The following is a 24,590-nucleotide window of genomic DNA, read 5'->3' as shown; positions in this document are numbered from 1 at the left end:
GCTGATGCTTTGAGTAAGAAGTCATCCGATTGTTTGGCACATATAATAACTACTCAAGGCTACATATTGGAGGATCTAAAGAAGATGGAAATTGAAATTGTTATACACGGGCATGCAAATATTTTGTCTTACTTGAGTGTTTAGCTTACTTTGATTGATAGGATTAAGGCTGCTCAGAGCGAAAATCCACAACTCAGAGATATTGTTGATGCAGTAAAGGCTGGACGTTCAGAATTTAGATTGGACAATGATGGTACTTTATGGTTCGGTCAGCGACTTTGTGTACCAAATGTGGTTGAGCTGAAGAAAGAGATAATGCGTGAAGGGCACGATTCTACATTTAGTGCTCATCTTGGAAGCACTAAATGTAACGAGACCTGAAACAAAATTTCTGGTGAAGGAACATGAAGGGTGATATTGCTGATCATGTTTCGAAGTGTTTGGTGTGTCAGCAAGTGAAGATTGAACACCAGAGGCCTACGGGCTCTCTTTAGTCACTTCCAATTCCAGAATGGAAGTGGGAGCAAATTACCATGGACTTTGTGAGTGGGTTACCTCGTTCGAGGAAGAGTTGTGACTCAATTTGGGTAATTATAGATCGTTTGACTAAGTCGGCACACTTCTTACCGATGAAGGCTGGTGATAAGCTTTGGAAGTTGGGCAAGCTTTTTGTTGATGAGATAGTGAGGTTACATGGAGTACCAGTGTCCATTGTCTCAGATAGGGATCCACGCTTTACCTCTAATTTTTAGGCTGGACTACAGAGGGAGTTTGGAACAAAGTTGAGATTGAGCACTGCTTTTCATCCTCAGACGGATGGACAGTCAGAAAGGACTATCCAAACTCTCGAGGACATGTTGCGAGCTTGTGTGTTAGATTTGGGAGGTAATTGGGAAGAACATCTACCACTAATAGAGTTTGCATACAATAACAGTTTCCATTCTAGTATTGGCATGGCACCTTTTGAAGCTCTATATGGGAGGAAGTGTAGGTCGCCGATATGTTAGGATGAGGTTAGTGAAAGGAAACTCTTGGGACCGAAATTAGTACAGATTACAGTTGAGAAGATCAAGCTAATACGGGAGCGTCTTCGTACAGCTCAGAGTAGGCAGAAGAACTATGCAGACCGACGTAGACGTGATTTGGAGTTCCAAGTTGGGGACTATGTGTTCCTAAAAGTCTCACCTTGGAAGGGAGTTTTTCGTTTTGGGAAGAGGGGCAAGCTCAACCCTAGGTTTATTAGTCCTTTTGAGGTTCTAGAGAGAATCAGCCCAGTGACATATCGAGTGGCGAAAGGCTTCATAATGTATTTCATGTGTCAGTATTGAGGAAGTACATGGTTGATCCTTCTCATGTATTGGATTACCAACTTATCCAAATTGCCAATGATATGTCATATGAGGAGCAACCAATGGAGATATTAGATAGGAAAGAACCAGTTCTGAGGAGAATGGTTATTTCTTTGGTAAAGATTCGTCAGGCGAATCATACTACAGAGGAAGCCACTAGGGAGCGAGAGGATGAAATAAAAGAGAAGTATCCTTAGCTATTTGAGTATTAGGGTAAGGCTCTAAATTTCGAGGACGAAATTTTTTCAAGGGAGGGAGAAGTTGTAACGCCCAATTTTATTTATTTATTTATTTATCCTCTTTTGCCCTTATTAAATTGAATAGGATAGTTATTATTGAGTGTTTGTGTGTGAGTAAAATTTATCGGATTGTTTTAAATAAGTTACGTAAGTTATTAGTTTTTTAAAAATATTTATTAATTACCAAGTATTTAAGAGCAAACCATCTTTTATTTTTTTCACCGTTACAAACCCTAGAAAGAAAAGAAGGAAATATAAGTCTTTGGAGAAGGAAAAGAAAGTTTTATCACTTCTTTTCTTAGTGTTTGCCTTAAGGTATTAAGTATTTCTTTGACTTATATGATTTATTTTTATGGAATTGTTTGCCTTTAATTACTTGTAGTATGATTTGGGTAATATATGTGTGTTTGTAATATTGTGATGATATGAACAGTCTCTATTCCTTGTTTGAAATCGTTTTCTTTATTTAGAATCACGTGAATAGCTTACATATCATGGAACTAGACATCCTAGGCTTTCCATTGATAGGTTTTGTGTTGAAATCGTCCGAGTATACAAATTGTTATGGGTTTTCGAAGTTGGGTTACTGGTGCTGGAAAATTCCGATTTTCAGCAGCGGTTCTCAACTCTGGAAATTTTTCTATAAGGTTACACATCCTTTAAAACTATGCCGATTTTTGTGCCAACAGATCTATGTCTCCTATGCTTGCATGTTTAATTTCGTAGTTTTATTCTTTATGGTTGAATTACTAAAAATCGTAACATATGGCTGCTGCAAATCTGGAAAACAGATGGAAACTGTTTTCCAGAATTTTAGAAGCTGAAACGTGTAACAGTTGGGCTAGTTTATGAATATTACAGGCCATGTTAGGATTTTATAATGAAATTTCAATCTTTCCTCTGTCTTTAAAAACTGGAATCGCGATTTTTGGGCATGTAAAATAAAAGATACGAATTTTTGAAATTCTATTTTCAAATCTGGAATTTTCTGGACGGGTTAGATGTTCTCGGAAATAAAACGTTTTAAAATAGTTTCAGGCGCCCAAAAATTATGAATTTTAATTATATATTTTTTGAATGTGTCTTCTGTAATTAGAAAAAAGAAGCATATTATTTCGAGTACCAAAGAATATTTTATGAATTTTCTAAGTGGAAAATGTCTGTTTTGGTCAGTGCTGGACAGTTTTTGTTACTTTGGTGAAATGTCAATATTCTGACTCGATTTTGACTTGTGCTGATTTTTTGTGAAATATTGTATGCAATGCTATGCATGTTCACAGTGCCTCTGTAAATTTTCATGGTTTTCCGACATGTGTATAGGTTATTAAAAATCAGCATGTGCAGGATACTCATAAGCATAGGATATGTTTAGAATATGTATAAGTATTAAGGTAGTATTAGTGTCTATGATTTAAGGATGATTGGGATTATGTTTAAGGTTAGAGATGATATTGATAAGAATATTTTTATGATGATTATAGGACGAGGGTGAGCTCGTTGGTTGTTCTTGAGGTATTGAATTGATTGCTACGGATCGAGGTAAGTAGATTCATGTATGATATGCTTTATAATAAATGCAATTTTTGTTATAAGAATTATGTTTAAATGGAAATTTTTACAAAACTGATTTCTAAAATATTTAAATGAATTTTGTAAAATAAAAACGTTTTTAAATGAGTTTATATAAATGTATTTTAAAATGAATTTTTCTTAAGAAATTAGTTTTCTTAAACTAAATGTTTTCGTAAAGAATTTTCTAAAAGAATTAAATGTTCAAAGAAAAGTTCTTAAATGTTTTAGAAGATTTTAAATGCTATTTATGAAAGGATGTAAGGTGGATTCAAAAATGTTTTGGCTCATGGTCCGTAGTAATGTATACAATGCAAATGTTATGATGTTATGTAATGCTATGGCCAGCTTGTTGGTATGATGATGATCTTGTGCACAAGGATGTTATGAACAATGTGGGGTATAGTACCCTAAATGAGGAACAATGCGGGGTATAACACCCTAAATGATGAATGATGAATGATGACTGATGATGACTACGAGGCATGAGCTACCAATGTTTACGCTTTAATGTTTTTATAAAGGTTTTACTGTTTTTATATGAATCCACCCCTTATGCTAAATGAAAATGTTGTTATAAAATGTTTAACGATACATGATAAAGATTTTCAAATATTGTGCATGGATTTGCTTACCGAGTTGACGGCTCACCCCTCGTCTCTAATATTTTGCAGATTGATTAGAAATGTGGCTTGGGTGCTTAGATGGAGAATTTTTCTTAGTGGATATTTAGAGTTGCTTTAAAGATTAAATTTGGCTAGACTTTTTATTTTGGATTAGAGACTTTACTTTGGAGACTTTATTTCATATGTTTTATGTAAGGATTCAGTTGAAGTCTGAATAATGATTGTTTATCTTGAGATTTATTAATAAGAATAAATGATGTGAGGTTTCATTCCAATTTTACCCTTGTGTTTTCATGGGTAATTTTTGGGGTGTTACAGAACATTTTCAGCAATGAATTTTGTGAAGAATGAACTTCATAATTGGATGAGAGATGAATGGATGAATAATAATTTGATTGTTTATGTAGATGTATTTAATAGTGTTGATAATGAGTTTATTGCACAACGTTTTCAAAATATGAAATTGCGTAGAGAACAATTGTAAATGTGTTATAAAAAATTTTATATATTCAAGTTTTAATTTTTACATTTTGTTGTTATTTAATTTAACCCCCGGTAAATTATTTTTTTAGATTCGCCATTGTGGGTTGAAGTCTTGGAGAGTACAGACCCCTATCTACAAAAATCATTTAAAATTCACTTCATTTGGCATGGAGCCCAAACCCATGAAAACTTTTGTCATCCCTATTTTAATTTCCTCTAATATTTCAAAAATGCATTCATAAATATTAACATATATAGTACATATCAAAATAAGACAAAAGAAAAAAGTCTAGATGAGAAGAGGGGAAAGTAAAAATTGAGTCTTCCTTCAATAGAGCCTTTTTCTTTGAAAAGAGCACTTAAAATAGAAGTTGAAAAAAGGTTGTCATAACTCTGGTTTTGCTCTCTTATAGAGCAGGGTTGGTATTTGTCCAGGGAGTTTTCAAAATGGGAGTGTCAGTGTGGTGGGTAGGTGAGTTCTTAAATACGAGTGTCAACAAAGTAGTGTAAAATAACATTTGGTAGGTAAAACATATTGAAGGCTTAATGGAAACAGAGAAGCTTATTATGAAATGTAGATTGATTACTTTGGAGTAAGAAGAGGAGGACAAGGTTTCATTTGTTGGCAAAATGAAAGCAAAGGAGTTGTAACTGCTGAGGGGTGTTTACTAGGAAAAATATTAATTAGGAGGGGGGCTAATAAAAGGGTTTGCCTGTGGCTATGCAACAAGTTTGGAGGACTGTGCGAGAGTTGAAGATTGAGAGCTTGGGAGACAACATTTTCATGTTCAAATTTGCTCTCGAAGCAGACAAAAGAAGGGTCCTAGCTGGTCATCTTTGACACTTTGACGGGTGTTAATAGTCCTTATACAACTAAGTGGCATCGGAAGCATTATCGCACAAGCATTTACTCATACATTTGAATGTAGATGCTATGGAGGAGCTTTGGAGCTATTATTAAGAAAGCTAAAGAAGTAGAGGCAGATGATGGTAGTGAATGTATTTGGAAGTATGCGAAAGTCAGAATCTCAGTTGGTATAACTAAACCTTTACAGAGGATCATCTTTTTAAAGCATAGCAGACTTTGTTTCTGTTGTGGTAAGTTTAGCCATCAATTTAGAGAATATCTTAAATACGAAAGACAACTTAAAAAGGATTTTACCTTTTGTCCTTGGTTAAAAGCAATTACACTCCCAGATCGCTTTAAGCAAAAAAGGAATCAAGAAAGATGGAATTTGGACAAAATTATAAGAGAAGGGGAATTTGTGAGTCAAGAACACCATAAACATCCACAAGACCAATAGATGCAAGGCAACCCAAATGTGGAAATCAAGGCAGAGTTGACCTAAGGAAAAACGAGTAGGTACAGAAAGCCAATAGAAGTTGAACACATGACCGAGGGGGTTATTCAACAAGCAAACCTAAGAGGGGAAAACCGAGACTGCAGGTAGATGACAGCAAGAGTTAGACACTCACAACTGGTATTGTAGAAAATTTTAGGCGTGTGAGAAAGAAGACGAGAGAAAAAAAGGAGAAATATGGGTGGAAGACTAAATAAAAAATTTGGGAGTTTTGGCTTTGATAGGTGCACAAAGTGAGAATTCCCAAAATACCCAAGTGACTTTGGATGAAGAGGTTGTAGATGATAGGTGATTAACACTTGAAAGTGTACATGTATTCATGTAATAAGGATATAATTATTAGTTTTTCACTTAAAATGTTGATTAATACGCTCATTATTCTTAAATTATCTTAACACTCCCCAAATATATTTTTATGTTAAAATTAATTTGCAATATGTTAATTTTTATCTTATAAATATTTTTCAAGAATAAATATGAAATTAGAATTGAAAGCGGGAACAAAAAAGAACTGCTGAAGCACAATTGAGGAGACGTAATAAATAAAATAAAAAATAAAAAAAGTAAAAAAAAGAAAAAGTGGGCAATCATGTTGGTGGTGGTTAGAAAGCCATCACGCCACCTAACCATCACCCATGTTTTGCTTATTTGTTTGTTTGATAATAATAAGAAATAGTAATAGAATAAAAGAAGTTGAAGCTGAAGATCACCTATAAATAGGAGAAGCTTTTGTGAAGGGAGAGAGAAGCTAAGGAGTGGAAACAGAGTGAAGCTGAGAGATTTCTTTCTTTGTTTTTTTTTTTCTTGTTTTCTTGTGTAATCAATCTTCGTATAATAGATTTTAGAAATTTGTTAAATAAAATGAGTTTTTTGTTTTCCAATATGAATGACTAAATTTTCTAAGTTAAGGTGAAATGTGAAGCTCAAGAATTCAAATTATTGAGTTAATTACTCTGTCAAGTGAGTCTTAAAGTTTATTTTATTTATTCATATTTTTCTTCCTTATTGGTTTCTTTTATGTCATTTTAATTTATAAATACAAATCTCTTTAGATTTATATGGTATTTTGACATAATGTCAACACTTCAATATAGTTGTGGTACATTAGGTACTCGGTCCTACATTTATCACACTAATGGTTAGTTAAAAATTAAATGACATAATAATTAATTGGTAAAAGAAATGAAAAATATAAAATTTAAGAGAGTGCTATAATCATAATTTGAAATCTGAGAGTAGATCCATAAATCTCTTTAGATTTATATGATATTTTGATATAATGTCAATACTTCAATATAGTTGTGGTACATTAGGTACTCGATCCCACATTTATCACACTAATGGTTAGTTAAAAATTAAATGGCATAATAATTAACTAGTAAAAGAAATGAAAAATATAAAATTTAAGAGAGTGTTATAACCATATTTGAAATCTGAGAGTAGATCTATAAATCTCTTTAGATTTGTATAGTATTTTGACATAATGTCAACACTTCAATATAGTTGTGGTACATTAGGTACTCGGTCTCACATTTATCACACTAATGGTTAATTAAAAATTAAATGGCATAACAATTAACTGGTAAAATAAATGAAAAATATAAAATTTAAGAGTGTTATAACCATAATTTAAAATCTGAGAGTAGATCCCGTAACCTTAGCATATTTTTAGATTGATTCAGATTTATTTCCTTTCCCGCATTAAGTTTTCTTAGTTTAATAAATTGACTACTAGATTTTAAATTCTATGTGGTTCGACCCCAGACTCACTGGGTTATATTATAACTAAACACTCTTATATTTAGTAATAATAATACTTTTGAGTTAACGTCAATAAGCCTGAAAAAACTTTGAAAAAGCCCCAAGATTAGAAGATGGAAACTCCAAGATTGGAACCTCAATGGAAAGAAAGTTAATAAAGTTGGGCTAATCACCCAAAAAAAGGCCCATAAGGGAAGCTGAAATTTCTAGCCCCCGCAAAAAGAAATAAAAGGTAGGAAGCCACAAAAATGATGACAATACAATGAGCTATTTTTATTGTCCTGTAACAAAACTTAAACTGAGTTGGAAGATAGCAAACATAGAGGAAGTGGAGATTTCTGATTCAATCAACAAAGAATTATCAGTAAAGCCTCGCCGATAGCCATGAAAATCTTTAGCTTGAGTGTTCAGGTTTGGATAATCCTCGAATGTTGCTAGCTTTGAAGAAAATTCTCCAAGTGCAACATGCAAAAATTGTTTTCTTGTGTGAAACAAAGCTGTTGTCTGGGTAGATGAATGACATTAAGATAAAACTAAAGTTTGGTCGTTGTTTTTTAGTTAGTAGAAATAGATTGGGAAAGGGCTTGACAATGCTATGGAATTCTAATATAAATGTAAACATTACATCCTTTAGTTTGTTACGAAATCATTGTAATCCATCTCCTATAATTCCTCTTCTCTATATATTTTAGTTCTATTTGTATACGTTACTAGCTGTACACGATAGACTAGAATATTTTGTAATCCTAGATTAGAAGTCTGCACTATTTAACTCCCACGAGTTGGAATAAAAGAAATAAGCTGAGTATTTCCTTTGAATATTATTTCCTCTGTACCATTGTTTTCTACTTGGTATTAGAGCTTTGCTCTTATTATTGTATCCGAATTCTCATATGTTCTTTGTACCATGGCCGAAAGTAAATCTGAATCGTCTACACCAATCATACATGTTCAATCTGAAAACTCAGGCCTCAAAGCTGGTGTTACTCTTACTGAAACTAACTATGATGTGTGGTCCCAAATCATGGAGATGCACATTGCAGGACGTGAAAAACTTGAATATATTATGGGTGAAACATATCAACCATTGGAGATTGATGCTTTCTATACAAAGTGGTATGCAGAAAATCAAAAAGTCAAAGGATGGTTACTGACATCCATGTCACCTGAAATCATGAAACGTTATCTCAGATTACGCACCGCAAGGGAAATATGGAATGCTTTGGCTAAAGCTTTCTACGATGGGTCAGATGAATCACAAATCTTTGCACTAAATCAACGAGCTTTCTCTACTAAACATGTTGGACGTCCCCTATCAACATATTATGGTGATCTTGTAGAGATTTTTCAAGAGCTAGATTATCGTGATAAAGTCATAATGAAAGACCCCGATGATGTCACTGCATATAAAAAATCAGTTGAACGCTTGAGAGTGCACATCTTCCTTAATGGACTAGATGCGGAATTTGAACAACTCAGAGGAGAGATCCTCAGGAAGGATCCAGCTCTAGACTTTGAAGAAACATATGCGTATGTGCGGCGTGATGCTATGCGGAGGACAATAGTAAATGGAGAACTTAATCATCATGAGTCATCTGCCCTGATAGCTCGTCGAAACAAACAGGGGCGTAATAACCAACAACTAAATTCTAGCTCTTCAAAACAGATTATTGATCAACATCAATCATCTGAAACGCAAAATCGTAGCTATGAAATTGGAACGTCAAAATTAGAGCGTCTGTGCACGCATTGTGGTGGAACTGGACATACCAAGTCAAGGTGTTATGAACTGATTGGGTATCCGGAATGGTGGGATCCTACTAAAGCACCCAAACGGAACTCAAAGACAAAAAATCAAGCTTCTGCTGCTGTGGTTAAATCTTCGAACAACCATGAGGAATATATCCTTGAGGAATCTTCATCTTTAATTGCTACTTCAGGTAATATTGGTAAGGCTTTTAATACCTCTACACCTGATAGTAATAGTGCTTGGATAATTGATTCAGGTGCTACGGATCACATGACTTTTGACACTGATCATATTTTGTCTATGAAATCATCCAAACAAACTGTAGTATCCACAGCCAATGGTACTCCCTCTCCTGTCATGGGAGAAGGTTCAATTACTCTTACAAAAAATTTGAATTTGGAATCAGTTCTTGTTGTTCCTTCTCTTAACTATAACCTATTATCTGTTGCTTAAATAACACGTGCTTTGCATTGTATTGTGATTTTTTGGCCTAACCTTTGTGTTTTTAAGGACATCCGAACTCGGAGGACAATTGGTTATGGTACTAGAAAGGGGAAGCTCTATTATCTTGATTTGACTACAGCAAGTTCAGATCAATTATCTCAAGCATTCACAACTGAAAGATCGGGCAAAGCACAAAGTTCTGAAATTTGGTTATGGCATAGGCGATTAGGCCATGCTTCTTTTGGATATTTAAAAAAATTATTTCCAAAGTTGTTCTCCCATTTGGCTAATTCAAATTTTAAGTGTGATATTTGTGAAATGGCTAAGAGTCACCGTGTCTCTTTTCCACCTAGTATGAATAAAAGTCTAGCACATTTTATGATTGTTCATTCAGATGTATGGGGTCCTACAAATGTTTCCTCTTTAAATGGTGCACGCTGGTTTGTTTCCTTTATTGATGATCACACACGTATGACTTGGGTTTGTTTGATGAAGTCAAAAAATGAAGTTAGTTCTTTGTTCCAGAATTTTCACAAGATGATAGCAACTCAATATCAATCTCACATACAGATTCTCCGCACTGATAATGGTGGAGAATTTGTTAATCACGATTTGAAACAGTACCTCACTTTACATGGCATTGCTCATCAGACAACTTGCCCGTATTCTCCTCAACAAAATGGGGTCGCGGAGCGCAAGAATTGTCATCTTCTTGAAGTCGTACGTGCATCATTATTTGGTGCCCACATGCCTAAGAGTTATTGGGGTGAAGCTGTTACAGTTGCAGCCTACCTCATTAATCGTGTTCCGTCAAGTTCATTACAATTTCAGACTCCTCTCCATGTACTTCATGAGACTATAAGTGTTCCCACCATGCCGAATCTGCAACCTAGAGTATTTGGGTGTGTAGCCTTTGTACATCTTTACAAATCCTTGAGAAAAAAACTGGAACCTCGGGCTGTTCGGTGTGTATTTGTCGGCTATGGTTTGTATCAAAAAGGCTATAGATGTTATCACCCTCCATCTCGCAAGACGTATACTACACTTGATGTTACATTTCATGAGGATGAAATGTATTATTCTATCCCTGAGTCTTCATTTCAGGGGGAGAATAGAGTTGAATTGCAGACTCCAGATTTTTTAGAAGATTTTACAAGCAATAGCTATCGGGAGAATTGGGAAACTCAAAATGGAATAACTGATTACACTTTAGATGGTGAAAATCCAATGGAAGTAGTAACGCCAGCCTCTACATCACCCGAAGTAATGACTTCCTCTCCACACGAAGTAACGACTTCCTCTCCTCAATCTGTACCATTTAACCAATTGTCTCTCCAACCCGAATCAATCTCTGAAACTCAGGTACATTTTGAGCCTCAGCCCCATTTAAAAGTATTGCCTGATCGAGTCACTAGAGGAATACCTCGACTAAATTATGAACCTACTCTTAGCTCTAAAACTAAATATCCTATGAGTAATTTCGTGTCTTATCATAGGTTGTCAAAGGAATGTGAATCTTTTGTGAATCAATTATCTGTACTATCTATTCCTAACAGTGTGCAGGAGGCTTTGAAAGATCCTAAGTGGAAGGAAGCAATGAATGAAGAAATGAACTCTCTCCAAAAGAATTCTACATGGGAGGTCGTTGATTTACCCGAAGGAAAGAAACCTGTAGGATGTAGATGGGTCTTCACTATTAAATACAAAGCTGATGGAATTGTTGAAAGGTTTAAGGCCAGGCTTGTCGCCAAAGGGTATACTCAAACTTATGGGGTCGATTACATGGAAACATTTGCTCCAGTTGCAAAAATCAACACTGTTCGTGTTCTATTATCTCTAGCCGTGAATCTTGACTGGCCACTGCACCAATTTGATGTAAAAAATGCATTTTTGCATGGAGACCTCCAAGAAGAAGTATATATGGAATTGCCTCTAGGATGTAAAATGCAAGTTGAAGGAAGTAAACAGGTTTGCAAATTGCGAAAATCTCTGTACGGCCTAAAACAATCTCCTAGAGCATGGTTTGGAAGATTTACTAGCTCTATGAAGGCTTTTGGATATCAACAAAGTAATTCAGATCATACCCTCTTCTTGAAATATAATAGAGAAAAAATCATTGTTCTTATCGTATATGTTGATGATATGATAGTAACAGGAAATGATCCGGAAGAAAAGGCTGCACTACAAGATCATCTTGCTCAAGAATTTGAGATGAAAGATTTGGGTTCGCTGAAGTATTTCTTAGGAATTGAAGTGTCAAGATCAAAGAAAGGCATTTTCTTATCTCAGCGAAAATATGCATTAGATTTATTAAATGAAACTGGGATGTCCGCTTGCAGTCCAATTAGCACTCATATGGAAGACAATTTGAAGCTAAGCATGGATCCAAATCAAGTTCCAGCTAACAAGGAACGATATAAGAGATTAGTAGGCCGACTAATGTATCTTGGGCACACCTGACCAGACTTAGCTTATGCATTAAGTGTGGTCAGCCAATTCATGCATTCTCCAAAGGAAGAACATATGAATGCTGTTATTCGCATTTTACGGTACTTAAAATCATCTCCTGGAAAGGGTATTGTGTTTACAAAAGCGATAACTTGGATATTAAAGGGTATACGGATGCTGATTGGGCGGGATCAATTGATGGCAAGCATTCTACATCTGGTTATTTCACATTTGTGGGTGGCAAGCTAGTTACATGGCGAAGCAAGAAACAAGATGTTGTAGCTAGATCGAGTGCTGGGGCTGAATACAGAGGGATGGCCAAAGGAATATGTGAATTACTATGGATCAAGAATTTAATGCAAGATTTACGTATTCAACAAGTCAGTCCCATGAAGTTATATTGTGATAATAAAGCGGCCTGTGATATTGCACATAATCCAGTCCAACATGATCGAACTAAGCATGTTGAAGTTGATAGACACTTCATCAAGGAAAAGCTGGAAGCAAAAATCATCGAGATTCCTCATGTCCGGTCGGAAGATCAACTCGTGGATGTGCTAACCAAGGCGGTATCCATCCAAGCCTTTAATAAGTGTCTCAACAAGTTGGACATGTGCGATATATATGCACCAACTTGAGGGGGAGTGTTACGAAATCATTGTAATCCATCTCCTATAATTCCTCTTCTCTGTATATTTTAGTTCTATTTGTATACGTTACTAGCTGTACACGATAGACTAGAATATTTTGTAATCCTAGATTAGAAGTCTGCACTATTTAACTCCCACGAGTTGGAATAAAAGAAATAAGCTGAGTATTTCCTTTGAATATTATTTCCTCTGTACCATTGTTTTCTACTTAGTTTTCATCACACAGATGCTGAAGTTTGTGATGAAAAGGGGAAGAATTAGAGATGCATTGGAATTTATGGCAATCATCTTCACCTCGACTTTGTTGTGGTGATTTTAATGAAATTTTGTATTTAAAGGAAAAAAAAGAGAGGTAACAATAGGGATGTTGGAATGACAAATGAGTTTAGAGAAGTTGTGCAAGATAGTAGATTTATTGACATGGGATTTTCAAGGAGGTTATTTACTTGGTCTAATAAGAGATATAGACAATAATATGTGGAAGAATGCCTGGGAAGATGTTTTTACTGTGCAATTTGGAAAAATCATTTTCATGATCTAGTGGTTATTCACTTGGGGCCGTGGGTTTCATACCACAGTTCAATAATGATGGAAGTTATTGAAAGAGGAAGTGACGTAGGATGTACAAGAAGAAGATTTAGGACAATTGACTCTAAGGATTTCCAGAGTCCTTATGAGGCTAGTAAAGAGATAATTGAGGAGGAATAGATTAGAGCTTGTTCAATCTTTTCAAGAACAACAAAAAATCTATGATTCAATTGAAAAAGATAAAGCAATAAAAAGTTTGAGGGGAAAAAGAAAAAGCTAGAAAGCTTGAAGTCTTGAGGCAGAATACATATCAGGTAGAGAATAGAAGGAAGATAAATATAGTTGAGAAAGAAATTGATAATATGCTTATTAAGAAGAAGATATACTGGAAACAACAATCCCGAGCTGATTAGCTTAAAGAGGTGATAAAAATACCAAATTCTTTCACTTTAAAGCTTCATCAAGAAAGGAGAATAAAATCTGGGGAATCAATGATCAAAATAGAAAATGGATGGATGATAATAGAGATGTAGAGAAGGAGTTCTGTACCTATTTTGCAAAAATGTTCACCATCACCACCCTTGCCCAACATCATTGGATTTTGCCTCAGCTGATTTAAGTCTTAAAGTTTCAAATGAGATGAATGAAAAGTTGGGACAGCCCTTCACAGAGGATGAAATTTCACCAGCCCTCGCACAAATGTGTCCCATCAAGGTACCTGGTCCTAATGGTCTTCCTACTATTTTCTTTCAGAAACATTGGATGCTTTTCAGCAAAGGTATTCTTTCCATTTGTCTCTATGTGCTTAATCAAAAAGTTACTCTAGCTTCCCTAAGTCATACCTACATTGCTTTAATTTCTAAAGTAAAGAAGCCTATGAAAGTATCAGATTTTAGGCTTATAAGCTTATGGCAAAAACCATTAGCAAATCTGTTCACACGAAATGTGGTAAAGGATAAGGGTTTGTAAATGGATGACCAGAGATCCTGATATTAAGACGAGCTCGTCGATGAAGGTGTGAAAGTGAGCCAAAAATTAAAATTGAAAATTTACACGTAGGAGAATCGAACGCGATGTGAGCTGTGGATTGAGACAATAGTTTGTAAATGGGCTGTGAGACAAGGGCCAGAAGAAAGGTAAGACAGGTCTGAGACAAAGACTGAAAATAAGTTAATAAATAATAAATTATTGAGTTTGCATGTTAAAAAAAAGTTGAATAAATTACTGTTAAAAGTGAATTTAGAATAGATGCTTTACCATATACTGGATTTTGTGTAACATGAGATGCAAGTCTACACTTGGCAATGACCGCCTTGGTGTGTTAATTAATTCTCTCATTTGTAGTTTGCATTTCATTAATCAATCAATGAATCAGTACTCGAATTTTTAGAATGAAATTTATGTTCAATGAATTTATCTTCTTCTTTGTCTTTGATCCGTAGAAGCCAATATCAAGGAGCAGAAGGACAGGGAAGCTCCTCTATTACCACCACCGAAAAAGCCGTCTGACAAAATCAAATCCTATATCTTTGATATACAGTAAAGAAGAAAAAGAATAAGAGCTGCATGGCCCAATTTCTTTGTTCAAATGGGTATAATAAAAAAATATCTATATTTGATTTTTCTAGCTGATTTTTTTTTCTCTTGCTGTTATCTTATATTCCTAATATCGTATATGGAAATTCCTTAGGATATCCATTGACGAGAAGTAGGTGAACACAAGACTTTTTATCACTTGGAGCTAATTTATAAATTCCTTATAAATATTTATGTGACTGTCGGTCCATATAAAGGAGTTAAAGTAACATATAAGTTAAGACCATATCAAAACTCTTAACATATGTTTTATAAAAGAATAACAACAAAGCAATAATAAAATTATAATATAAATCATTAAAGTTGTACATTAAAAAGTTTATTTATGAAATGAATTTTTTATTTTTGTGATAGAAAATGTGAAATACTAGAATAATTTGATTTAATGAAAAAGAAAAGAACAAGTATGATTGTGAAGTGCTTAAATTATAAAATTATGAAAATATTGTTGATTGATATTATGTCATTTTGTTATTTTCTAATATTCGTGATGGCATTATAATATAATGGCATTTTAGACAAACCTTAACAATTTTTGTATAAATTAAAGTAGTAATAACATTTTAGCCCCCTAATAATTTCAATTTATTCAAAAATATATAATTTAATTATTTCATAAAATAAATCTCTAATTCTAATTAGAAAAAATAGAGTTGAATTGGAGATATACTTACAAATAAAATAAAAACTAACGTAAGGGGGTACTAGATAAGTAGGTCCGCCACTATGGACGAGTGATGATATTTTTTGTGCTTATTTTCTAATGATCTTTCAATCACAATTTTTAAAAATTTACGTCAAAACAAAATCCTAACGATGGAACAACTTATATATGTCTATGTTCGCTTAAAAATGAAGCCATTGTGGTTTCAGTTGTTAAGGAGGGAGATTGCCACCATCGTAAAGTTTTGTAACCATTGTTTTCATTTTGTTTTAGACTTTTGTCTCAAGCCTTTTGTTGTGTTTGTTTACAACTTAAAAAAAATGTATAAGCTAATATATTTTTACATCGTTGTTTTCAAGAAAAGGTCTTTGGTGTTCTTGAAGCACTGCTTCTTCTCTATTGAGTGCTTGCCACATGGGGATGCATATTATATGTTATGTTTCGCCGAAACATATATGTAATAAACACTGAATAGAAAAAGACAGTATTCCAAGAACACCCAAAATTTTTTCTGGTTTCAAAGCTTGAGCGAGTTTTATGGGAAAATATATAATAATAGGTGCTTTTCAAGAAAATGGTCAAATAACTAAGTACAACCATATATTTCTAGATCTTTCATACCACCACTGAAACCATAAATCCCAACTTCTTAGCACTCGCGTCTTGTTCAAACTGCACAAATTCGAAAGAATGGAGAAAGCTTCTCAACTGAAATTGGCTTGCTTGGTTGTTCTTCTGTTAATTTCTTCTTGTATATACATTTTATAATACTTATCTCATTTACTTATTTTAAAATTTTTAAGAGTTCATGTTTTTATTCCGAATGTTTTTTGCAAATTAACAATTCCAAGTCAACTGATCATGGAATCAAACAATACTAATTTTAGGTTTACCTATAGTATCAACAGAAGAAGTTGGTGTTGCTTGCAAAAATGATAAAGTATGCCATGAAATGTGTGGATCAATTCCGGGTACCGGCAAGTGCATCGATGGAAAATGTGAATGTCTGAATTGAAAGTTTGCAGAACAAAAATTCTCTCAAGATCCTCTCTCCAAAAAATGATAATAATATATGAATTATTTTGGTGAAAATATGTTGAATATCGACGTGTCTTAACAAGGAATGTTAAAACTAAATTTGCATGCAACTTCTTTGGGGATGATTATAGCATTTCACTTTTCAGTGTTGAAAAAAATGCCGGCATTTATTGAGAAAAGAGATACAGCAACATAACCATACCATTGAGTTATATGTAGAGCAGACCAATCTAATTGAAACATAAATATTGAGTTTAGAAATTATTTTATATAGAAATCAAATTTGCCTTCGTGAGAAAATGAAAGAATTATCTGATTCAGTTTCATTTAATATAAGCAATTTGGAGCTTCTGGTTGCAAGACAAGATAAACATACAAAATAAAATTAAATTCGCCAATTCAAGTGATAAGGCTCTAATTAACACTTGCTGGTGGCAGAACCAACATTTTCGTTCAATGGAGACCAGAATGAAGAAATAAAAAACTTAATTGATTTTGCTAAGTTTAATTACCGTTAAGATCAAAATGTAGAAATAAAAAACTTGATTGGCTTTTAAAAGTTCAAATTCTGTTATTTCTATGGTTCCATTTTTTAATTGAAGATATATTGAATATTTGATAGTGGGATGACGCAAGAATATAGCTTACGACATCTTGTAATTCAAACAACAACATCACCTGCATTTATTGAAAAATTACTACATGAACATCACCAAAATAATAAGAAATTATTGAGATTACCTTGATTGTTAACAAGTAATTATGAAATCCTTTACCAAGAACGTTGTTAATCAATAATCAAATTCTCTTCAATAAACAAATCCTCTATAGAAACTGTGCAAATTCTCGAAGTGAAGATTCAAATCATCCATGATAGTTTAATTGTTGATTGTATTTTATTTTAATTTCTTCTAATTTTTCAAAAATACATTTACAAATATTAATGTATATGGTTAATTTTTTTTAAAAGCTATTTTTTTTAAAGAAAAAGCTACTTGTGACAGAAGTAAACGATTAAATATAAAAAGAAATCACTTTATTTTTTATTTTACTCATTTTAAGGATATAAGAAACTGAAATTTACATGAGCCATAAAATCTCTACATATTTTATGTCTAAGTAAAAACTCATAATTGTTTAATAAAAAAAAATAGTAAAAACTCATAATGTATGACCAAGCTCACACTTTGTTGAAAAAGGAACCAAAACTAATTTTGTAAATACTTGAAAAATTAATATAAATTAGTTGACGAATTCCACAAACTTGATAGATCGTTTTTCTTTTTCCCTTTAATTGTTTAAGAAAATAATAGTGACTCGTTTTGAATTTTGATTGTTAGCAAACCTTTTTGTTTTGGGACAATTTGCATTTGATTTTTTTCTTTTTATTTCTAGGAAGATTAAAAGTTGTGAAAGGGAAGAGGATTTTAGTCCTTCTCCCAATATCTCGCTGGCAAATTATATATATAATGAATAGAAAATATAGATGGAGAAAACACCAATCACACAATACAAAATTTATAGGATAAAATTCTCAAAATGGTGAAAAACTAAAACCACCAAGAATTAAGAAAAATTAATTCATTTATTTCATATTTATTAAAATCACACCCTAATAATTTTTCCTCGTACCTAAACCACCACTAACATCCGATCTCAATAGATCTTATGATATTTAAGGCGAACCCAACGACCGAAAATATTGTAATTAGTAACTAACTAATTTCTTGGAGAAGTCATAATATCCCTTTCAGTGTATAATTTGAAATCCACCGTGAACAAGTTTCATAGTTTATTTTTACAGATTGATCACTATGCATGAATTCCAATCAGTACAAGCTGGCATGGGAGAATTTTATATAAATACAGATAGATCAAATTGTAAACATGTAAGTTGAAAACAAAACCAAAAAGAAGGAAAGAAACATGCATACAATTATACAATCATATTTTATCAAAAGATAACTTTTGCTGATGAATTGGGCGGGGCCCCCACAGCATAATTCACCAATTATGATGTGAGGTCATACTTGTATGGAGGCCACCCACCAAGACCATGGGCCTTCTTGATCGCCCAGGTAAGCATGTTTAAAATTGGTTTTAACTCATTATTTTTGTTCAATTGACTTCCTAGTTATCTTCTAAATAGAAAACTGCAAATTAAATGAGTTATACAAACGAACTGTAACAATTTAGAGAGTGAGAGGATGCTTGTGAGAATTTTTTGATGATTGGAAATGACTTGCTTTGGGACGTAACTCAGCACATGATTTATGGAGATAAAACTTGCAGGGTTAATATCGCAACCATATGCTGGGCCCTGGATACCATCAGAAAGCAAGATCATCAATCTTCACGGAGAATCAAGACGTGCCTGTGGCTGAAATGTTTTTATTTTCTCCCTCTTATCGAACGTTGTTACCTCAGTGATTGCACAACGTACATGAGCGTAGCGCTCACATTCAGCACAACAATAAGAGGGATGCTCTGGATTTCTTTATTTGCCACGAGCCACACTGTAAAGAAGATGAACATCATCTTTGACAAAGAATTGATTGGATGAAAAGGGTGTTGGATTTTAACACTGTAACTCAGCAATACATCAGCCGCAGCCATAACGTATACCTCTAAGCGGGGGATGATGCTTGTAACAATTGATTATCATCTTTGATATCCCTAATTTTTGTATGAACCTGTAAAATACGTACACCCATATATTATATAGTGCCATTTTGATTAGAAATTTCGAATCTTTTATTAGAAAACCACATGGTCCGGCAATATCAATTATTAGTATAGTCATGATCCACCGGCAGATCTCTTGACTTGGCTATTAATGGTAGGGGATAATCACTTTTAATATACAAAATTTTATATGTAACAGTTCAATGTATAGAGCCTGCCGACTCACGCCATCCAATCACCACTCACATGTCCTGCTGTTCACTTAAACACAAAATTTCAATATAATTAATAATATTAAAATTCAAATTGCCATACAGATTTCTTGTGAAGCTAAATGTCAATCCCACCATGTGCACATGAGTGATGTATTCGCATGGACACCAATACAGTTGGCAGTGGTGGAATTTTATTGGAATATTTCAGAGTATGGACACATGAAATTAAGTTCTCATGCATGTTATTGTTGTTAACTTGAGGAATTACGAGAATGGAGTTGTAAAACAATGTGTAATTAGTCTCATTTATTTCAACCGTTTTTGTGAGTTATTCTTGTCAATACAAATTTGAACTACAAAAGGGTTCCATATTATGAATCATGAGGTGTTGAAGAATTTTACTCTTCAGGCAACCTTTACCAGAGATACTTTGTTATATACTTATTCTAGGTTGTTTATTTGGGAGTGCATTCTTATAGGACAAAACTTATTGTATCATGGAAGATAGAAGCCCTACCATATGACCATATAATAAAAAAGTAAAGACTTGTCACTAATCTTGTGGGGTTTATAAAATCCTCTCCTTTTATTTCTCCTTTGGGGTTTTTTATCTGAATCTCATGTTTATTTTACTAAATTCCGGATTCCTTTTGTATATATAGGTAGTGATTTTTCCATGGCAAAAGGGTAATTTTCCCATGGCAAGGAGATTAACATAACAAAAAGAAAGGAAGAAAAATGAAGAATGAGGATATATAATGGATTATGCTACTTGGATTTGGTTAGTTGGTTTTCTCTTCATTTGTATTGATCGAATGCAATAAACAGAACAAATCTAAGGCCCTAGAAAATTGGAAATTGCTATGTAGTTTAATTACTTTATATATTTTTACATTGAAGTGATAACCTGATAACTATCAGGAGAAGCGAGTGATAAAACACTTGAAAACACTTAATTTGTAGCCACAATAAGACTAATTACCAAAAATCTTTGCAAATTACCACAAAATTCTCAGATTGGTGAAACGTTACAGATATATACATATACTATGTACTATAAACAGCGACGTTCATATATACTACCGTAAACGCATGCAAGACAGAAGATTATGAAAATTTCAGCACGGAAATCTAAATTCGTAAAATAAATGACACAAAATGTAATCAATTTAGAAATATTAATTATAGCAATCCTGTGGATGCTTTGTTCATCCTGAATTGTACAATGTCAGTACTCGGGCTCGAATCTTGATCTGAATCAAGAGCAGTCGATATTATGTCCCTTGTCTCTTTGATGAGTTTCTCTTTTCTCACAGTTAGATCGTCAATCTGTCTAGAAATATTATCCATCTCCCTACGGATCTTGTAAAGTCTTTTGTTCCGGTAAATTGCAGTGTCGGTTGCGTAATTGGCACACACGATTCTTTTCAACTGGTCAAATACGAAATCGATTTTGAGGCCTGCACACTCCAAACATTTGGCATGGAACCACCATTCAAAGATTAAGGAGTCTGTAACGTCCATAACCTTAGTTTTGAGCATGCTCTGCAGAACCCCACACAACTTTGTGATGAAAATTGTTTTACAATTTTCGCCACTAAGCGTGCAATGAGCATCAAAATCGCTATATTTGGCCTGCAAATCTTTCAAGACCGGAGCTAACTTCTGAGAGATTGTATAACCCCCGAGCTTGATATCAACCATCGAGTCGTCCATACTCCAAAGTTCAACATGTGGCGTTTCCTCTGGCAGGCTATTGTATAGCCTACAAAAAAAGTGCATTAAGGCCTCATCCGAGTAAGGATACTTCTCCATTATGCGAACTTTACCCAATTGATCAACCTCTGATAATGTCTTCAAAATTTCATCAATTCCATTATTCACATTTTCTTTAATGTCATCCTTTTCATCTTCCTCCTTTTCGGTGAGGGAGCTATATACATCATATAAAGTCAAGCCATCAGGATTTCTTTCTTTGATTGTTCTCAACTGGACATTTCGGGGTTCTTTCTCAAGAGATTGAATCACCTATATATCAAATAACAATAAATCAAGTAAATCTAAGCAACTCGGCTGACTGTTATAGTGCATTGCGTCAGAATTTAATCGAATTCAAATAATAATAAGATTAAAGGTCCATTTTTTTCTATTTGGACACTCTATCAAGTCATATGATTTAATAGAGTTAGTGTTCAATTCATTATAAAGTCAGTTGGTTTAACGGCGTGTCTACGCTAATTCTATTAAACCATATGACCTAATCTATTAAAGTGCATGAATATATATATATATATATATATATATATATATATATATATATATATATATATATATATATATATATATATATATATATATATATTCTCGGAAGCAGCTAAAAAATAAGAGAAATACACATTTAATGATTATGTTTTGTTTTTTAGAGTCTGTGAGTCCTTTTTTTTTCTTTTAATATTATATATATATAACAGATTTGTGAAAAGTCCTATGTGTAGTGTATTTTTAAAATACATGTTCAGACATATTTATAACATCTTAAAAGATATAACATTGCAAAAAACTATTTCTGTGTTGCAAAACATAAAAATTTATATCTAAAAATATGAATATCCGCACTTTAAAATGATTATATAAAGAATAAACACCAGTTAACGCTTACCCGTGAAACACGCATTCAAACTCTGCTACAAAGTAGCATTTTGCACAGTAGTAAACAAAATCCCGAGGGTCTCTTTTCGTCTCGCATATGTCACACATTTGCTCATCGTAGTTGTAATCAACAAAATTGTTCATGAGTTTGAGGGAATGAGGGTGACTCCAATGCTTGATATTTTGTGGCAGTGGACTACACATGAAATGGATATTGAAGTCTTTGCATCTGACACAACGCAAATAGGGGACGTGACGAGTGGTACTTTTGCAATTGGCTCTGCACTTGGGGTTGCCACCTAATTCCTCCATGTAAACAACAGCATGATCATGACTTTCAAGTTTTATTGAAGGCTTTCGTGGTACCTCAGTGATTACACAACGCACATGAACGGAGTAGTCACATTCAGCGCAACTGTAAAAAGGGTGCTTAGGATTTCTTTCTTTGTTACAAGTGTCACAGTGAAGAAGAAGACTAAAATCATCATCATCATCGTTGACAAGCCTTTCAGGAATTGTGAGACTAAGAGGATGGCTGTGATGTTGATCCACAATAGTCAGTGGTAATGGATGCGGGCCACATTGGACATGGAAATTGACATTACACTCCACACAACGAAGGAAAAAAGTACAGCTGATGTCAAATAAACATGCCTTGCATTCCATTTTGAAGGGCATGTTTTCCACTAGGGTAAGAAGGTGCTGATCATGACCTTGGAACTTCACGGTTGGTGTCATATACTGCGCGCAATCGGAATGCAAGTCAAAGTTACAATCTTGGCATCGATAGACGAATCCTCTTAGAGGGCTGTAACAGCCATCGCAGCCATGCATCCAGGACCCAGAATATGATGCAGGTTCTCGGAGTATCAAACTGTGGTCGGGATGATGAACCGGGTGGTGTCGTATTTCTTGCGGCAAATCACCGCATGATTTATGGAGATAAAACTCACATGATGATGATGATGAGGCACAAACATAGATTGGACCATGAATTTTTTGTGTGCATATCTTGCAATATTTATCATGATGCACCTGTAAGAGGGTCAACGGATGCTCATGGAGGAAATGTTCAATGTGTTCTTCACCTTCATAGGAGTTCTTCTCCATCTCCATCTCTCTCTTTTTCTTTTTCCTCTTTCTATTTCAATTGGAAAAAAAAAACAAAAATTGTTAATTTGAGAAAAGAAAAAGGGTAAAAAAAAAAAAAAAGACACCAATACATGAGCCGGCTGGCAAGCGGTGACTATCCGACAGTCTTAGAAATGATTAGTCACCTATATTAACAATAATATTATTAGATGGTAGGTCAATTTGTAGCCTTATTTTTTAATAATCTTTTCGTGCATCTATAACAGTAGATAATAGCCACTTGCCAGCCGCCTTATATATTAGGATGTTTTTTCTTTTCTTAAAACATGGAAGCTTTATTAAAAATAAATAAAAAAAAACTAAAGAAATTAAAGGAGAGGACGTACGGATCGTCTTACACTCAACAAGAAAATAGTTCATCAAATAAAGATAAAGTGACAATAGGATTAGCAGAACCAACAAATCCAAAAACAAATGCAAGGATTGAATCACTCAAACGAATAAGTAATAAGGAATTAAGCAACCTGAGACCATACTTATGTAAGAAGGTGCAAATATCTGGATTTGCATGATCCCACCAGGTGAAAGAATTAAGTCCAGAAACTAAGAACCCCTAACAATCGATTTCAATGAAATGTCGACCTTCATTTAATTAATACATTATTAAATTAATTAATGTTGTAATGTGAGCACAGATGGGGTCTTCGGTTAGGTGGCTGATGACGAATACAAGCAATATTGTAACTAATCTTATAAAATATTAGGTAATAAAGGTACTGCAATGCAGCCAACTCCCTCTTTTGCGTTCAACATGTCTATTAAATATTATTCCACAAAAAAAAAAAAAAAAAACACATGCCTGTTAAAATGTCAATTTGGCAAGCACATTGCGTGGCTAAGATTCCTCTTGATCTTCATAATTTTATTATTTGGGCATAAGATTATCTCAAAGAAATTCAAAGTTCTTTTGTATTAATGCAGTTTCATCCTTTTTCAGTATTTGCGTCGGCCAAGACTTGATGACAATAAATTTTTCAGTATCTGGAGGCCACTCTTTTATTAGATTATAAATTTTATAATGTATAAAATTATTTATTTACCATCCAATTTGATACCCAATTTTAACCATGCTATTATCTTGTTTACCAAACTATTATCTCGTTATATTACTAAATGAGAATTAAATATTATATTACAAAAATATCTCTATCAAATATATTTATTTTCTAAACTAGAAAAAATATTATCTATTTGTTTTTATTTATAAGGATATAAATGTCAAATAACTATGTTTGAAATAATTTTTTTATTTATAAAAACAAATAAGATGCTACTTGTATTTAAATATTAAAAAAAATACATATCATTCAAACCCAGTTAGCTTAAAAAAATTTAGACTCGTGAAGATTTCAAATAACAAAACAAACGCTCGAATATTGTTAA

The 24,590-nt window shown here is 33.6% G+C and overlaps 1 protein-coding gene and 1 long non-coding RNA gene across 2 annotated transcripts; one reads left to right on the top strand and one right to left on the bottom strand.

Moving 5' to 3' along the window:
- The first annotated feature begins 1,796 nt into the window (after positions 1-1,796).
- Positions 1,797-4,023, top strand: LOC127902689 (uncharacterized). Its single transcript, XR_008055128.1, has 3 exons — positions 1,797-1,903; positions 3,070-3,127; positions 3,832-4,023. It is a non-coding gene; the product is annotated as an uncharacterized LOC127902689 (long non-coding RNA).
- A 16,565-nt stretch (positions 4,024-20,588) lies between these two features.
- Positions 20,589-23,176, bottom strand: LOC127902348 (uncharacterized). Its single transcript, XM_052441255.1, has 2 exons — positions 22,077-23,176; positions 20,589-21,434 (listed from the first exon to the last, which is right to left on the bottom strand). The coding sequence occupies exons 1-2, from the start codon at positions 23,169-23,171 to the stop codon at positions 20,589-20,591; spliced, it is 1,941 nt and encodes a 646-aa protein (XP_052297215.1). The 5' UTR covers positions 23,172-23,176.
- Between the last annotated feature and the right edge of the window lie 1,414 nt (positions 23,177-24,590).

The sequence above is a fragment of the Citrus sinensis genome, chromosome 5 (assembly GCF_022201045.2).
Source record: "Citrus sinensis cultivar Valencia sweet orange chromosome 5, DVS_A1.0, whole genome shotgun sequence".
Taxonomy (NCBI): domain Eukaryota; kingdom Viridiplantae; phylum Streptophyta; class Magnoliopsida; order Sapindales; family Rutaceae; genus Citrus; species Citrus sinensis.
This window is presented reverse-complemented; position numbering and strand designations above follow the sequence as displayed.

Excerpts from the sequence above, each read along its gene's own strand:
- LOC127902348 (XM_052441255.1), bottom strand. The coding sequence starts at position 23,171 with ATGGAGATGGAGAAGAACTCCTATGAAGGTGAAGAACACATTGAACAT. Across the intron at positions 21,435-22,076 it reads TTGTAGCAGAGTTTGAATGC|GTGATTCAATCTCTTGAGAA; the intron begins GTGTTTCACGGG and ends TTTGATATATAG.